This window comes from Leuciscus leuciscus, assembly GCF_965113295.1.
Source record: "Leuciscus leuciscus genome assembly, chromosome: 21".
Classification (NCBI taxonomy): Eukaryota; Metazoa; Chordata; class Actinopteri; order Cypriniformes; family Leuciscidae; genus Leuciscus; species Leuciscus leuciscus.
This window is the reverse complement of record NC_138745.1, coordinates 4,619,460-4,638,502: the sequence shown is the minus strand read 5'-3', so window position 1 is coordinate 4,638,502 and position 19,043 is coordinate 4,619,460. Positions and strand designations below refer to the sequence as shown.

The window sequence follows — 19,043 nt, the reverse complement described above, 5'->3', positions numbered from 1 at the left end:
CTAGAGACAAGCCGAACGGTAGGACTGAGCACTGATATGCCTGGCCCTCGAAGGCGAATCTCAAACGTCGCCTGTGACGTGACGCTATTTGTATTTGAAAATATGCGTCTTTCAGATCTATTGACACAAACCAATCTCCTCGGCGAATGTGCGTGAGGGTTTTTCTGGTCGTGAGCATTCCGAACTGTTGCTTCGCAAGCACTCTGTTCAGTTGCCTTAGATCTAGTATGGGTCTGAGACCCCCGTCTTTTTTCAGTACCAGGAAGTATCTGCTGTATAGCCCTCCTTCACTCTGAGCTTGAGATAAAGGCTCTATGGCCCCTTTGCTCAACAGTTTCAAAATTTCGGCTCGAAGTAGGTGGTGCTACTTCTGTTTTTACCGTAGCTTCGACGCGCGTCACATAACGGCGAGGGCGTCGGCGAAACTGTAGCGAATAGCCTCTTTCTATAATGTCTAGCACCCACTTCAAAACCCCCGGGTAGCCTTGCCCATGCATCTGCACGAATGGCTAGGGGCTGAATGCGGAGCGCGCTCTGGTCGCTCAGCGACAGAGGGGCTTCGGTGTGCTGTAACATAAGCGTCGCGCTTCGAGGCAGGGGGCGCGCTGATAACAGCGGGCAGATTGCCCGCGCTCGACTCCTTTGCGGTGGTCAACCGAGAGGGGAGGGCTGGGCGAGTCCCGTAGGACCTGTCATGTCTATGTGTGAACGTGGGCGCGGGATAGCGGGCACATTTACAACACTGAGAGCATTGTCCGCCTGAGCAGAGCGAATGCACGTTGGTTTTGTTTTTACAGAAACCTTGAGATATGCGGAACGTAGTGTTTGTGGGCACTGGGCAGTGGGCACATTTACCACGTTTAATGCGCAATCGACCTGGGTCGATTTCATGTGCGCGAGCCCTGTGTGACGGGCTGTGTTTGTGTGTAGGAATTTCGTCTACATTCGTAACACCATCGGCCGTGGCCGGGACACCAGAAAATACACTCTTATGGGATTTATCTGGGTAGCCGTAAAAGCGGCGTTTGTGTGCAGGCAAGCGGGCTATTTCGCCGACTTGTTTACTGCAGAATACACTGGAACAGTCGCATTTACTGGAACTGAACGAGCGAGAAGTTGCCATAGAAACAGAAAGCGTCAACATGCTGGCGTTTGTTTGCAGGCGTGCGTGTATTACAGCAGGCTTGTTCACTGCAATATTGACATTTCCAGTCGTCTGAACTTCAGAGGCGGAAACCATAGAAACAGAGTTTGGGTGCAGGCGAACGGGTTGTACCACGCGCTCGTTGGCTGCAAAATACACATCTGCAGTCGCCTTTTCAGGGAACTGCCAGAGCGAGAATTGACGGCAAAAAGTGTGTTTTGCCGGTAGACCCGGGATTCGATCGCGGGTCTCTCGCGTGAAAATCTGACGATCTACCACTGGACCACAGAAGAAGACACATAGACATTCAGTAGCGCGAGTATTATCAAAGAGCGTCAACATGCTGGCGTTTGTTTGCAGGCGTGCGTGCAAAACAACAGGCTGGCTCACTGCAATATTGACATTTCCAGTCACCTGAACTTAAGAGGGGAATGAGAAATGTGTCAGGAGTGGAGGTCGGCCCGGCCGCAGCGGGGCTAAAAACACCCTTTTCTCCTTTCGCCAGTGACGCACGGGAACCATAGAAACGGTGTTTGGGTGCAGGCGAGCGGGTTGTACAGCGCGCTCGTTGGCTGCAAAATGCACATCTGCAGTCGCCTTTCAGGGAACTGACAGAGCGAAGCATTGGCGGCATAATATATCTGCCGTTAGACCGGGATTCGAACCCCGGTCCCTCGTGTGAAAAACCTAAGATTCCGCCACTGAGCCACAGGGGGGGAACACAAAGGTGTATAGATGCATGAGCATATAAGAGAGCGTCAACATGTTTTCTTCGGCGTTTGCTTGCAAGCGTGCGTGTTACAACAGGCTCGTTTGCTGCAATATTGATGTTTCCAGTCGCCTAATCAGGGAACTGAGTTGTCTTTTCGCCGGTGAGTGACGCGTGAATGGGGCGCAAGGGCAGGGTAGCTTTCTTGTAACGTAAAGAAAAACTAACCCCGATCGTCCGCTTCCAGCCTCCCTTGTGAACGGCGCAGTTTGCGCGGCTCGAACAGAGGGAGAGAGAAAGCTAGCCCCGTGACCGTCCGCTCCTGACATCCCCTGTGAACGGCGCGGTTTGCGCGGCTCGAACAGAGGGAGAGCAGGTATCATCCCCCAAGCAGGCAAGGCAAGCGGGCGCACCGGCGAGCTTTGCGGGTTGGGGGGGGGCGGAGGAGCAGTCTCGGAGAAGGATGCCAGGTGAGTCCTCAGAGTCACCAGGCAGTAACTGGCTCGCAGTGAGGGCGGTCGCCGTCAGCGAGCGCGAGCGCGAGAGCTGCGTGATCCTCAGGAAAGGGGCGTCTTGAAAAAGACGCCCGGCTCTTTTAGTGCAATGAGAGTGTGTGTCGCGGCGGCGAGCACACACACATACACAAAACACAGTAGCAGAGAAAGGATATAACGCCGGATAGCGCAGCAGGAAGGCGACTGAAGGCGGCGCGGCCAGCGGCTTCAGAGTGTCGACTCGTCCCGCTGAAAGGCTTTTTCAGACGGCGCGGCTTCTCTCCGGATCCAGCGATGCGAGAGCTTCGCTGAAGAGATGAAAAATCAGTGAGCTAGCCTCTCGAAGCTATGTTTATAGCCCTAGACCACGCCCATTCTGGCGGGACGTGACGTATTGGGCGCGAAGCGCCCCCATTGGAGCTGACGTCACGAGTGGGCCTTATCGATAGGCTGCTGCAGTTGCCGCAGGGCAGCCAATAGGCGCACAAGCCGTCTCGCCTGTGTCTGCATGCTGCCGCAACGCGTTTTACATTATTTCAAAATTAAGGATAATTTTTTGGCTTCAGTATCTCGCGGAAAAGAGATTTTCCCCTAGCGTAAGATTTACGCAGTACGAGAGTACCTCTCGTAAGAGAACGCCGTTGTCGTGTAAATAAACGGACAAAACGCATAAAAAGTTTTACGTTTTTAGTTGAAAACGGTGTTGTGTAAACAGCCAAGAGGCCTCAGATTCGGCAACCGGAAAAAATAACGGCTTCCTATTGTGTGTGAGTGTTACTTAAAGCTCATATTCTCTGTGGTCCTGTTTGAAATGGCTGTGCTATCCTTCAGTTTTCCTTTTCTAATAACGAGTATTTAATTGTTTCCAGTTTTGCATCAAGGGCAAAGCTTCAGTGTAACACACAGAGCTCATAAATCACTGGACTTTAGAATGAATGACGCACCATTATAGGATTTCAAGAAATGTGTGGGAATGGCTTGATGTTTGTTGCAATGCCAAAACCTCAAAGCCTTTATCAGACACGCTAAAGTCATGCAGAAAGAACAAACTTTCACACATATTATCTTATTCAGCAAATGAGAGGTGAAAAAGGGTGTGGGTGTGGCGCAATGGATAAGACACATGCCTTTGGTGTGAGAGACCCGGGTTCGAATCCACTGTGAGACACCAATGTGTCCCTGAGCAAGACACTTAATCCCTAGTTGCTCCAGAGGCGTGCGACCTCTGACATATATAGCAATTGTAAGTCGCTTTGTATAAAAGCGTCAGCTAAATGAATAAATGTAAATGTAAATGTAAAAAGGATTGGCACAGCTGTTCCTGTAATGGGGCTTTTTATCAACATCAAGGTTGTCTATGGTCACAAAATTTACTTATAGTCTGTCAAATCAAAGTCATGTCGTCCAGCCTATATATATATATATATATATATATATATATATATATATATATATATATATATATATACATATACATATATATATATATATATATATATATACATATATATATATATATTTATTTATAATAGCAGTGCTCTGTTTTCTTTTCTGTAGTCATTCCTTGTTCTCTCATTCTTCATCCTTAAATCCGGCTGTTCTCCCACCTGTGCCGTCTGAGATCCCGTCTGCCTACACAGCACATGTGATCTGCTCCACCTCATTCCTTGTGTTCCCATAATTCCACAGCAGAAAATACCTCCCATTGTTCACCCTCTTCCTACAGAGGGTTGACTTCCCTCAGTCCTTCATGTGTAGCAGATTGATGCCTCCACCATCTGCCCTTATGATATATATATATATATATATATATATATATTTCATTTAGTTTAAGTTGAAGTAGCCTACTAAAATAACTAAAACAAAATAAACTTAATTTTAAACTAGTGGCCAAAAGTCATGTCTGGTCAAGGAAAATTGACATTTTCACCCTTTATTCAAAACTTTTTGTTAAAGATTTTGTAAGTACATTGCGTAGTTGTGTAACGCAATGAAACATGACAAATTGTGTAGACAATTTTTGGCTGTCATACAAAGAAATTATGAACACATGCAAAAACGAGAGAACCAACCAAATATTAATAAGTGATTATGGTGTTGTCAGTGTATGCTTTTTCCTGTCAGCTTTTTGTTTTTTTCTATGCGTTATTGTTTTGCATTGTAAAATAAAACCTGTAATTATAGTCTGCCTTTTTTGCCAAATATTTTTTCCCAGATAAATACCTTAACCACGTTTAGTCTTTTGTTCCTCATATTTAAAATATATATAAATATATAAAATAAATGAAAATATAAGAATCTAATTCAAAATATTAACAAAAACTATAATAGTAACAATGAAATAACACTGGTTAAATGTTTTATTTTTCCACACTTCTTTTGTTTTAAAGTTTTTAAAAAGTTACAATGCTGTTTATAATATTCACATTTTATTGTAAAAACTATGTTTAAAAAACAAAAATTCATTAAATTCATATTTTGGAAAGTATTAATGAGAATCAAGTTTATACTAAATCTCAATTACATGAGAATTGCTGTTGTTTTGACCTGCTTTTTTTTTTTTTTGTATAAATTGAATGATTGGATTTAATGATTTTATAAATTATAAAATGAATCGTATAAAATCCAGTTAGGGCCAATTTGATCCCACCATAAAACAGGCAGATTTTTAACATGATAAAAGACAGACACCATCAATATATCCAAAAAATGTGTTCAGGTTACTTCATATTACTCCTGATTCTCCCATTATATTATGTTTCCATCAGGGAAAACCCTTATTTGATTAACATTCACCCTTAGCTCACTTTTCATTTCCCATGGATTATTATCTAAAAGCCACAAGAACAAGATTTGTACAGACCATGCTGGGAGACCCAAAGTAGATCCTCTGTACCTACAGGGATCAGTGAGAGGTTTATATATTTTATATTATATGTAAACTTGCTAGTACCAAGATGAAGCCCGTTTTACATTCAGAACTGCCTTAATTCTTCATGGCACAGATTCAACAAAGATGCTGGAATCAGAGATTTTGCTCCATTTTGTCATGAAAGCATCACGCATTTGCTACAGTTTTGTCGGTATGTTTTTTCTTGGCACACTTTGGGCCTCTTAGTGCCAATTGAGCATCATTTAAACACCACAGCCGTCCTGAGTATTGTTGCTGACCATGTCCATCCCTTTATGATCACAGTCTTCTGATGGATACTTCCAGCAGGATAACACACCATGTCACAAAGCTCAGATCATCTCAAACTGATTCCTTGATCATGACGGCCTCCAGGCAACAGATTTTTGAATCTCTCCTCATTCTTTGTTCTGGTTCCATCACAGTCTCACCTGATAGGGTCATTATGGGAGAATCTTTGTCTTTCTCAGGTGTGAAACACATCAATATTCATGATGATTCACGCTTTCTTACACAAAACATGTCTTACAAATTTTGAATCAATATATTATATGTGAATGAGTACGCAGGATGATTTTCACATCGTTTAAAAACAAAAACTCTAGGCTACGTGATACAATTTTCAAAAGTCTTGTGAACAAATAGTCTTTTTGGCTTTATTTTTGTTAAATAAATAATGACACAGTGTGATATGTCATGTGTGGTTGCTCATCTGAGGATGTATACCTCATTTTAAGACCTGCTAATGACCAGATGATTTTTTTTATTATTATGTTCTAAAGGATGTCTTTTCTTTTTCACATGACTATATAAACACACACTTGATCTTTGTACAACTTCATCAAAGTCACTGAACTGAGCAGCTTGCATTACAAAAGCAAACTATTTCCAAAGGCCACAAAAGCAGCTTTAGGTGCTTAATTCAATCCTAAGGAGGGTCTTGTGAGCCGTTACACGTCACTTTTTACACGTAGACCAACCAATAACCAGACAAATGCAGTAAAAGCTTGAAAGTCGACCTTTATTAATACTGTGAAAAAAGTAAACTTTATGAGCCTTTCAATAGATGCATCAGTATTGTTGTTAATACACTTATTACATCATAACACAATATAATTGTGATTTATAATTCTGGTATCAACTTTTTTGTGTGGAATAGTACAGATCACAATGTTTCAAATGATTGCCACAAGCAAATAAAACAAAACAAATCCAAACAAAAGCACAAACCTATAGCATCAAACTGCAGTTGTCGGCATCAATAGCTTCGGTCTGGACCGCATTATACCTAATATGAAGAACCGATGAGGGTGAGGTGAAAGTTTTAGCTTGTTCACAGCTGAACAATGTTTCACTTTTAATGACAAAAAGGGGAAAACAAAATTCATGCACCAATCTTTTCATTAAAACAAAAAGTATAAACAGTGCTACTGTATCATACTTGAATGACGTAAAAAAGAAAGGTAATTAAAAAACAATGAAACACACAGAAGGCACTGGCTGTTATCTGAGGCAAAGTGATTTTTTTTTCCGTTTTAATATTTTTTGGTTTCATGCACAGTGTCCTGCTTGTAACAGAGGACACCTTGTCATATTCAAGTACCTTCCTTCAGGCATGGGGATAATAAATTAAATGCTGTGAACTGCCCTGCAGTTGCAATATGTTTGACGATGAAATGCAAAGAAAACATGATGAATATCAACATACGTACAGTACAGCTGCGGAATACAGAAAACATGACAAGAACTGACCTGACTTTGCATTCGCTTAGAGCTTCGACCTTTACAATGAACAAACTTGAAACCTGCCAAGAACATGCCTGATCATTAGAAAACACAGGAAAATAAGAAAATGTACTAGTTTGCTTAGAGAAAAAGAAGCCTGTCTTTAGGACCATTTAGGATGCCGCCCTTTTCTCATTACTGTAATGAAAACAAATAATATTAAAATAAAATAAATAAAACTACTCTACTGTATGTTATAATGATAAATTATTTTAATTCTATTTAGTATTTATACATAATGGTAATATTTGTTGTGCTTCCTTTAATTTATGCTGATATAAATAAAAAGCAAATATGACTTATTTCTTAAATTTATTACATAGAAAATATAGTGCCTCGCACACCTGAATCATTAGGTGTGTCTAATATAAACTTAATATAAACTGAAACTTGCATCGTTGCTAATAAAATTGACTAATGATGCAAGTTTGAGTTTTTAGCAGGATTCATACTTTTTTTATTACGCAACATTACATAACCGTATTGTATATTGTACTAAGATGCTGATAATCGAATGAAGATCACCACCGGAAATAATGTAAAAAAAGAATAAATGTTATTATTAATTTATAAAAATCTTGATGCATTATGCTAATGAGAATTGTGGGGTGATATATCCTTAATTGTGATGAAAATAATGTTACAATGCAAAACAGATCTTAATGGTAGAGCTGCACGATTCTGAACAGACAATTAAACAAAATAACATGTACTAGAGGATCTGACTAATGTTCATTGCTGCAGTCTATTTAAAATGTTTAATAAAAAAATGGGTTGAGTGAATGATTCAATGACTCACTCATAAATAATTCACTTGTTTCATTACTGGACAAATCAGCATGGTTTTTGTTTTGTTTTTACAAATCTCTTGAATGAATGATTCAATGACAAATACATTTTTTAGTAATTTGTCGCCACCTACTGGTGTAACAATGTAATCGATACAATCGTTATTTGAAGCATCAAGTTGCTTTCAAAAGGTGATTTGCTTTATTTTAATCGCAATCATAGACATCAGTGTTTAATAAAGCTGTTTCATACCTATGCATCTCTCAGCGGCAGCGCAAACACAGATTTGAATCTTCCAGTGTGAAGGTTTAATATTTGTTACGTTGTGATTTAGGAATGAGATCGTGTGGGTGTTTGAATCGAGATCACAAATCTTGTACATTAATCTTGCAGCTCTGCTCAATGGTCCTTAAAATAGGTTTCATTTTCTTTATGCAAAAAAATGAAAAAATGTATTTTTCATTTTGTGTTGAAATGTGACCAGTGGCCAGTTGCATAAACTTAGCCACTATAAGACTGTGTCTTAAGAACTAGTCTGACCAACTAGCAGTTTTCCAAGGAGTAATCAGTCTTATTCTACAGAAAAAATAAGAAGACGTCTAACAAGTAGCATTTGATGCAACCGGCCACAGGACATGTTTTCATGAGATTCACCCAGATTAAGATCTGGAATAGAGTTGAAAACATACTTTTGCACCTTCAAGAATCAGTCAAAATTCCAGCAACCGAGTGATTTGAGACAAATCCTGCACACCAATTTTACCTAAACCAAAGATCTCGTGACATGCTAATGCCGGGTTCAGACTACACAATATTTTTTGTCTGTTACGATAGTCACTGATAGGCAATGACTTTGCAGGCAGTGACGGGAAGCACACGTTCAATTATCGTTTGCGATTGAGTGATGTCATCAAGAAGACTAGTGATTTACCTAAATGAACAAGGACTGTGGAGGACCAAACAAATGTAACCATGTTAAGTCTTTCTGTCGGGACGTTGCGGACTCAGCATCAGTTCTCGTCCACTATGACACACTATTGGAAATGAAACGTTTGATTTTCGCGTTCCGGCACCCATTTCTGTATACCAATCACCACGACACCCGTTCATCAAATGGACTGTGCCGAAATCGGGCTGATATTGTGTAGTCTGAACCCGGGATAAGACATTAATTGCGACACTACAGTAAAAGAAATGCCTTTTCCACATTCATCACTTGCATTCATCTTACATTTTGACAGGCTATGATATTTCCCTTTGGCCACATTGACTCAGACCTTCGCACAGGGTCAGAGACTCACCTGAGAGAACCTGCAACTCAACAACTGTAAAATCCGTGACTCAACATAAAAAAATAAAATAAAAACTAAATTAAATGGAGAGGCACAGGATGCTGTACAATATAACATAGCATCTAATACTGGTTATTCTGGTCATTTTTTGGCATGATATGGAAAGCTCATAGGATTCATATTATGTGCTTTAAACCACTTTTGGTTTAATGGGAATAATTACGATGATTCGTCCAGCCTCAATAAAAAGGAGCACTTCAGTCATTCTAAAGCTAAAAACGGTCCCTCTTAATCTGCGTATGGAAAACTCAGTAGTTGAATTTTTTGTCACGACTTTTTGCTTTTCTTACTTACTTTTTTTTTTTTTTTTTTGCTGTCCAGCAACAAACTACACACCACATCCTAATCGAACCTGACTGATAAATACCACGTGCGTTTTTTGGCGAGAGGAGCATTTAGTTTGGCTGTAGGGATGAATTGCACTGGAGGCTGGATCTTTCTCTCATGGTCTGCCGTCGAGGTTGGGCGGGGCCCGTGACGGCGGGGGACAGGGGGGTCCGGGTGGGACCCGGGCGGGTGGGGGACCCGGTGGACCCGGTGGAGGTTGGGTCAGGGGTGGTCCTCTCGGAGGAGGGCTGTTCGGAGGAGAGGACACTGGACTGGGGACCGGCTGATAGTCTGGTGGAGGTGGAGGTGGGCTTTGAGCTCGTGGACGAGCTTTAGCTGCCGCTGCCGCTGCCGCCTCCTCCTTCACTCGTGTAAAGTTGATACATCGACCCTGAGGAGAGAACAACAAGAGAAACAACGTGAGGTAATCCGCTCTGTTGAAGGTGGCCACTTTCCAATACGCAAGCATTGCTTCGTCCTATTTTCCAGAATGACACCCAGATCGGAGGCGTTCTTGCTTTGGCTCTACACTGCACACATACAAGATCTCGCAAGCTGGCTGAAGCGCTGTGAAAACCACAGATGAAATCACCCACAGTTGTAAATTATGCATCATGGAAAGTCCTCCGTAACCCTAAAGCCTCTCTCTCTAAAAAATTTTTTTTTAAATCTGGACTTCACAACAAAAAAAAAAACAGAAAAAGATATCTAAATATATATTGAATATGCTTTACATAGATTATATAATTAAATTCAACATGAAATCAGGATTATTATCATTTACAAAAAAAAAAATAAAAATTTTTTTTTTTTTTTTTTATTAATTTCAGGTTTAATCTAAAATTATTAACCGGAAATAAATAAAAACTAATATGAACTAAAACAGAAAAATAATTCAACATAAATAGCTATATATATATATACTTCTATAAAAAAAAAATTAAAAAAAAAGATTGCAAAAAATTAAACTAAAATTAACATTTGAAAACTAAAAGTATAAAACTATATTAAATATATCAATAAAACTATTCAATATTTGCCCATTTGCGTTCTTAATAAATATTCCAAATCTTACTGTGCACAAATCAACAGTTAACCTTATACATTTTTCTTATTTACCTTTTCACCCTCCAATCAATTCCTGATGGATAAACTCAACTGTTCTGTTTCATTATACGTCACATTATGAAAGTAAAATGAGTTGACCTTAACGTCAAATCTTCTTTAAGGCTGCATAATGACAGGTGAAGTAGGTGTTTTGAAGGATGTTTGCTGTAATAGTCCTTCCCTCATGGCAAAGCAACAAATATGCCAGAGGAAAATGACCTCCTGACACAACTGCAATTATAGCTGGGTCATAAATCAAGACCGTCGTAGATGTTTGATGTGGCCGTTTTATACATGACCTCATCCTCAAACCTCCACCAGAGCGAGGGTGTAAAGTGAGTGCTGTGCAAAACCGAAAGGCAAACTTCAAGGTTTCACGTCAGAGCTTCTGGGACAGCCAGTGGAAAGCTGATCCCTGTGCATTATGGGATTGAAGACAGAGGCATGAGGAAGAGAGCTTAACCAGGGCACAAATGAGAAAAACAGACCGAGGAGAGATAATGATACACTATAGACGTCAGACAAACATATGCACACACACACACACACACACACTCCGAAACGAACCAGAAGAATTCAATCGAAACAACATTAAACCTTGTTTCCACACTAGATAAAGCCAAAACCTGTGAGGGAAGCACAGAAAGATGAAAAGTGACAGGAATCTGCTTGTTTAAGAAAGAGAAAGATTGCATTGGGCGAGGGGGCGAAACTCGTAAAAGCATTGCCGTGACCTTGTTTTCAACTTATGGCGATGGTGCGAGTTCTTCATGCACAGTAGAGGCACTGCTGGATTCATTTAATGTCCTCTTAATGCAATTGTAGACAGGAAATGATGCCCGTTTCATTTGTTTTCCATACTCCCAAAGAACGAGAGAGAGAAAAGAGTCGGTCTGGGCATTTTTCAGCCCTCTCGTCACAAACCGCAGAGACCCATGCCATTACAGGACGAGGAGGTGAAAACCATTCCTCTGCATCATGCAACCGTTCGCTCGAGGCTATTGAAACCAGTTGGGTCAAAAACTTGACGAGAACCAGTGTATGCTCAGAATATTAACCGGTCAACTGGTCTCAGTTACTGTACAGCTTGTAAACGACGTCATGTAACTTTACATTTACCTCAGAAAAGCCAGTCACGATGGAAACATTTACCGACCCATAATGTAAAACAAAAAAACTCATGTGACTTAGCCTGAGGATGTGATTGGATAACTGGACTATCCAGCGGACCAACTGCATCGTACAGCATCTCAAATGTTGGTTTGTGGTTCTGAGCCAAAGTCTGTCATCACAATTATTTGGTTTAACATGATTGTGTTCCCAAACACCAGCATCCGTCCGAACACAATTTTTATTGCGTTTCGTATACGCGCTCTGAAATACAAGTCATTTACGATGGAGGCTAAAAGAGCCACAGCTACTTCCATTTGTATTACAGATATTTTGCGCCAATTTCCTACCCTGGTAATCCAGAGTTCTCGCGAGAGCCCAAGTTGAATTTGCTCAGCGAGTTACTCTGGTGTCGAGTAATGACGCTCATTAAATATAACCTTGTATCCGAGCTGCACCAATCACATCGGTGTATCTGATATAGGCGGGCCAGAGGCGAGATGACGACAGCGCTGTGACGTCGAAGTCATTAGTAAACATTGCAAGATGGCTATGGATGAACACCAGTTGTTTGAAACGGCTTTGGCCGCTACAATGAACGAGTTAGACTTGGCTTTTCATCTAAAACAGGAACAGAAGACGGCGCTCGAATAGTTCCTTTGCAAGAAGGGTGTTTTTGCTGTTTTGTGACCGGATACGGCAAGAGTCTAATCTACCAGTTAGCTCCGCTGGCAGCTAAGCGTATGGGCCTTGTTGTGATTGGTCGTAGTGTTATCCAATAGCGTGCAGTGAGATTTTCAAATGCATGCTTGGCGCCGCCCCTCGAGCTGGCCGATTTTCATTAGTCGACGCCAGACCATTAATCTTTCAGATTTAGGTCTCGATTTCCAGGCAACCAATTTCCCAGGAAGTGACGATTTTGTTCTCTTGAACACTCGGGATGGAAATGGTGCTTTATTAGCAAATGTTTTATGCGATATTCCAATTTTACACACAAGTTAAACTCGCAACTTTGGATGGAAACACGGCCCGTGTATCTTCGGATAATTTGTTTTCTCGTCTTTGTCTTCAAACATGGAAAAACAATGAAACTATTCTTTTAACTCTTTCCCCGTCAGCGAAAAAAAAAAAAAAAAAAAAACCCAGTCATCGCCAGTGTTTTTGATCATTTTCACAAAGATTTCATGGCCCCCAGAATATTTAGTTGAATATGAATATCTGAACATGCGTGGAACATCGAAAGAAAGAACAGAGCCTGTGCTTTTAAACAAAGACCCGTTTTATTCTAGCTTCATGCGATACTTTTTTTAATCAACACTTGAATGTAAAGTAAGTTTCATAAAAAAAACACACATTTTGAGCAAAAAGCGGAGAAAATTGTGTGTTTGTCAAAGACTACGTCTAGATGGGATTCAGAACGATGATCAGAACACAGATGGAGTAGATCGAGTCCATCAACACACTCAAAGCTTCACAGTCCTGTCACTCGTCCTGGGTCGACAGTTCATTCAGTAACATGCAGTTTTGATTTATATGCTGTTTAATGTTGATAAACAAGTTATTTTACATATGCATCTGCATACATATGATATCGCTTGTTTCTGCTTTTCTTCGACTGTGTTTTGATCAAGAGATTACGTACTCTTTCAGAAGATGTGTAATAGCGCCCCCTACCTTATAACAGTGAAAACACAGAAAGCCAGAAATTTCAATCAATAATGGGGAAGCGTCTCATAAATGATGGAAATTTCCATCAATGGCGGGGAAAGAGTTAATAATAAACAGTCCATTTAAATTCGGTAATTTCGGTTTTGAAGACAAAATGAGAAAACAAACTATACAAAGGTACACAGACAAAATGACCATCTTGATAGCAAGCTTGAAAAAATAACTCTAGAGAGGTGCATTTTGATAAATATATGCACTATATTACATATTCATTATATTCTTACTTAACCTGTTCTTGTATGTTTGAATAAATCCATCATGGAAACAAGCTATGACAGTCACCACAAACGAACTGGCGTAGAAACACATTTATATCATTAAAAATGTATTATTCAATTTTTATTTCATTAAATATATAAATTAAATTCTATATATTTTAACATTCTATTCTTATGTGTAATTTAAATGTTTGCAATTTTTGTTAAATTTAGCCTTTAATATTGCAGTAATGTACCAATTTGTGTTTCATTTCATTTTTATGGCTACTGATTGGATGCAGGAGGCAAGCTGGGCCTATGATGTGTCTTGGCACCCATCAGGCCTCTGTGATGGGGCGTTGATGGTCTGGGTCGACAAATGAAAGGTAAGGAAACGTCTGGCCAAGGCGAAGAGGAATGAGTCAAAAAACCCACAGGACAAGGATTTATGAGGTCCAAACGCCTTGAAAGCTTTTGGTCGAGACTGTTTGTTGTTGAAGGAGTGTGTATTGACATCATCGTTAATGCTAAGCCAAGACTCTTTGATCATCTAGACCTGGTTACTCACATGATCTCCTGGTTGTGGCCTCATAAGTGACACTTGATCATATCCACGACGGAAAAGAGCCAGGATCGCATCAAGTTTACCCTGGACAGGAGAAACGTGCTGTTAAAACACTGGATCTAATTAAGCTTACAGCATGCTTTGAACAGACACAAAAATAAACAATGATGAGGATGACAAAGCATTGTTACCCTAATGGGAGAATACCACTTCCTGTCTTGAGCTTGCTTCCTGTTTGATTTCCTGGGTTTGGGTTCAAAGGGTTCAAACTCCTGCTCAGGCATCTTTATAACAGCGTTTTTGGGTTTTTCCAGCTTCGCTCCCTCCTCAGTGGAGCCCTTCCCTCCCCAGCGAACCTGGACCAGCACACACACATTACATCATTTCTTCTGAAACTTGTTACAGATCTTCAGCAAATGCAAAAAGCGTGTCTTTCAGTTTCCGTTTTATTTTTGCAACTTTCTTTTGAGATGCTTTGATGTTTCACTTCTAGGTCACTTTTAGCAGCTTGTATTATTATATATTATTTTATTTATAATTAGTATTATGAATGAATGAGGCGCTTTCATATGTACTACAATCATATCAGGGAATCTCTCCTCAACCACCACCAGTGGTTATTAGTATAATTAGTATTATCTTCTTAATTATATAGACTACTAGTCAAAGTTTGTAATACTTCAAATTTTCTAATGGTTTTGAAAGAACTCACAAAGGCTGCATTTATTTGATCAAAAATACAATAAAAACTGTAATATTGTGAAATATTATTATTATTTCAAATAACTGTTTTCTATGTGAATATATTGTACAAAGTAATTTATTCCCGTGATGAAAAGCTGAATTTTCAGCATCATTTCTCCAGTCTTCAGTGTCACATGATCCTTCAGAAATCACTCTAATAGGATGATTTGATGTTTAAGAAACATTTATGATTATTATCATCACAAATACTGTTGTGCTGCTTCATATTTTTGTGCAAACTAAAAAAGTTTGTGAAAACTTTTCAGTTTGCAACACATTAAAATCTATAATAACTATATAAAGGGCCTAAAATTAACACTCGCCAAGCGCCAAATGCGAGTAAAAATTTTTGTAGACGAGTATATGAAACGGAGTCAATCGCCAGTTGGCCAGTAACATTTTTATGAATATTAACAATGCAATGTTGTGAGAACATGAACGTGAACAAACATGAACGTCGCTCGGGACGGCTGCATCGGCACCAAAGTTTAAGTCTTGCCAATTTGACTTTTCAAACTCAAGGAGACGTGAAAAGGAGCTCAATTCGTTACTCGCATTACTAAGCGCACGTCCAGAAGTCCATGTGAATACTGAATTGAGATCTCTTTCACGTCTTCTTGCGCTAGAGCAGACATGCTCAAGCAAAATTGTCAAAAGGCCGGTCTTGGCAAGTACGCCTGTAAACATGGTCAGTTATGTCTTAACTGAACGAAAACAGTTGAGAAATAAAATGCATGCGTAACAATATATTCAATGGATCCATGCATTAGCTCTTAAAGTGACAGCAGCCTAATATTCCTGCAGCTGTCTGTGTTTTTAATGCTAATCAAACGACAAAAGATAAACAATCACTCACTTCTGTAGACTGAACAACTTTTGTAACTTTATTAAGGATTAAGGCCCGTTCACACCAAGAACGATAACTATAAAGATAACCCTAAAGTTATCTAAACTGTATATTAGTGTCCACACCAGCGGACGATATTGTTCTGTTTACTATAAGCGCGTGCTTGTCTGTCACTTTAAACGCTCGAGCTCATTACAGCAGGATTGATTCTGATTGGCTGTCATTGTTTTTATCTCTATATAAAATCGTTCTACATATGATTCCAACGATATTGTTCCTCTGTGCCATTATCATTATATCTGTGGTGTGAACTCTGCTATTCTTTAATATTGAGAACGATTTTAAGAACTATATATTTATTGTTATCTTTATAGTTGTGTCCTTGGTTGTGAATGGGCCTTTAATCTTTAAATATGTATCTTTATGTAAAAGATGTATGGCCGGTAAGTGTGGCAAAAAATTAGCTTTATGCCCATCTGATTATTCTTCCAAAAACTACACTTTCTTAAGTAAAGTTTACAGCTTCCTATGAATGTGTTAATAATCACATGACACATTTTTCTCCGATTTTGAGGAAGCCCACCTCCATTCGTTTAATTCCTCCAACCCCTCGTCCGCCATAATATGAGGCGTCTACTGTGGGCCATTTCTTCTTTGGCATGCCGTCCTCATCATCCGACTCCTGAAGAGGAAAAACACGTTACGTACTCGAGCACGAGAGGTACGAAACATCTGCTCGCAGGAATAAACTGCCAGTGCTTTTTTCACATGTTGATGTTGTTATACTCACAGTCATCTGATGTTTTTCATTAAAGTCTCTTCATGAATCTCACACTAAGAAAATTCAGTTCCTTGTTCTAACCCTGCTGTGGCTTAGATGTTGACATGGGATTTGCTACCGAATACAGATTATGAGACAAGGCCAATTTACATCCATTTAAACATACTTTGAAACTGTAGCTCTCCGGGAGACAAGCTACTCATTATTTATTACAGTTAAACCACAGTGACATATTTGAAAACATAGTTATACTATGTTGCTAGCTATACGAAGATACTAACAAGAAGCTTTTTATAAGTGTTTTATATAAAGACTCATTACTTTTAAAAATAAATATATTAGAAATGTGTGTAAAATAAGTACTTTCTATGAAGTACTAACTATGGCTGTCAACAGAATAAATCAGTTTTGATTAATGTCATGTATTAGAGCAGAATAATGTCGCTGCCAGGCTGTTGACTGGTAGTTGAAACTTCGATCACATTACTCCTATCTTAACTTCACTACACTGGATACCGGTCAAACTGAGAATTGAGTTCAAAATTGTAGTTTTAGTTTTTAAATCGTTACACAGCCTAGCACAGGGGTATTTATCTGATTTAATACATTCTCACAACCCTTCCAGGGGACGTATTCACAAAGCATTTTATCTTACCACTAGGAGTACTCCTAAATCGCACTAAAAGATTTTAGCCAGGAGTTTTCTCTTAAAAGTTATTCACATCGCCTTTCAGACCTACTCTTAGTAAAGAAAAATGACAACTCCTAAACTAAGAGTGAGTCTTCGTTGCTATGGATGACGTCATTACTCATGCACGAGCTTGACTGAAGTGACCACCTTGATTGGCTGATGATTGTAACGCGGGAATGATTCCAAACAGCTCCCCTACGATGATGAGTGACAGGTGACAGGTCTGAGAATGCGTGCGCTACACAAGTAGTGCGAAGGACGGAAGATGATGAATAACTGAATAAATAGCCTAAATTAATAAAGAGTAAGGCAAAACATATAGCCTAGTAGCCTAATGAAACATATGGATTGATGCAATATCTTTGCAACATTATTGAATTAATCTGTCACTATATGCCTCTGCCTACGTTTGCAAAGAGAAGAACATTTTAATTTGATACACAATAAAACGTTACAATTAGTTTACATGCAATGAGTAGCCTAGTTTTGGTTGTTGTTGGTGGCGTTATTGCATCCCTAGTTATGCCTACAATGCAAAATCGCATTTCAAAACATTGCGACGTGAAATGCCACAAAAAGTGGTTTGTGAATAGGTCTTAGTGAGTTAGGAGTCCTCTCGACTTCTTTTAAGCTGTCCCAGGCTTAGGTGCTACTTTTAGGGCTAAAATGCTTCGTGAATTAGGAGTCCTAAAGTTACAAGTGACACGGCAATTATTTTTAGGAGTTGCTCCTAAATTCGCCAGTTAGGAGCTACTTTTAGCCTTAAAATTCTTTGTGAATACGGCCCCAGGTCACTTAGGTCTTGGATTGCTTTATGTGTGTAGATCTAAGTTAAAACATCGAGGAGACCGAGCTTTTGTGATTGCAGGCCCCAAACTCTAGGATAGCCTCCCAGTATCGATCCGAATGGTGTCATCACTTGCCACTTTTAAATCGAAGCTTAAAACACATTTCCTTAATGTGGATCTTTAATGTATTATTCAATTTTGAATCGTAATGTATATAATGTGTTATTTAACTTTGTGTCTGTAATCTTATAGATTGTAACTTCTGTCTTTGACTATATTGTTTTGTTAAGCACTTTGGTCAACCGTGGGTTATTTTTAAATGTGCTCTATAAATAAATAATGAAATGAATTGAAATGAAATAAAACCCTAGGGGCTTTTGCACCGAATAGTTATAGGAACTTAGTTATAGGAACTATCCACCAGGGTGGTTTCCCCAGAACTAATGGTTCCCCAAGGAACGTTTTCCTGGTTGCATTCGCACCGCCAGTAGGAACTCTGAAGTGATTAAAGCCGCGATTATTGTTGGGACTTTTATTTTGACGGCACGGCGGACCTGTCTAATATGTTATTAGATATAACTGTTATACATAGAAAGTAGACAGTATATGAAAAGGTATTAGCGTGTACTGTATGGTTAATGTGCTGCTAGCTGAGCAGAAATACATAATCATGTTTCTCTTGGTCCCCTCAAAAGTTGCGTTGGATTTTCTCCTCAGCGTAAAGATTAAGAGGCTCATCTATCACTGTTTTCCATGTTTGTAGAGTTAGTTTGTGGAGTAAATATATAGGCTATAATCTGTGTGTTTACACAGTCTCTTTAAAAATGGTGGGTGCTCGCGTGCGATCGGCCAATCAGCGAACACTAACGTCACGGATAGTTCCTATAGTGCTGGTTTAGACCCGACTCTGAAGTAGGAGAAAATTAGTTGCTAAAAAAAGGATGCCACCCGCCAAAAAACGGGAACTTCCTCCA

At 39.6% G+C, this 19,043-nt stretch overlaps 1 protein-coding gene across 1 annotated transcript in view; it reads right to left on the bottom strand.

Moving 5' to 3' along the window:
* Positions 1-6,258: 6,258 nt before the first annotated feature.
* antxr1c (ANTXR cell adhesion molecule 1c) overlaps positions 6,259-19,043 on the bottom strand; it is a 33,890-nt gene continuing 21,105 nt past the window's right edge. Inside the window, exons 15-18 of the mRNA XM_082152134.1 lie at positions 16,393-16,491; positions 14,410-14,574; positions 14,222-14,302; positions 6,259-9,902 (exon numbers count right to left, since the gene is read on the bottom strand). Of these exons, the coding sequence (XP_082008260.1) occupies positions 9,627-9,902; positions 14,222-14,302; positions 14,410-14,574; positions 16,393-16,491 (621 nt within the window). The 3' untranslated portion in view covers positions 6,259-9,626. The remainder of the gene's footprint in view (positions 9,903-14,221; positions 14,303-14,409; positions 14,575-16,392; positions 16,492-19,043) is intronic.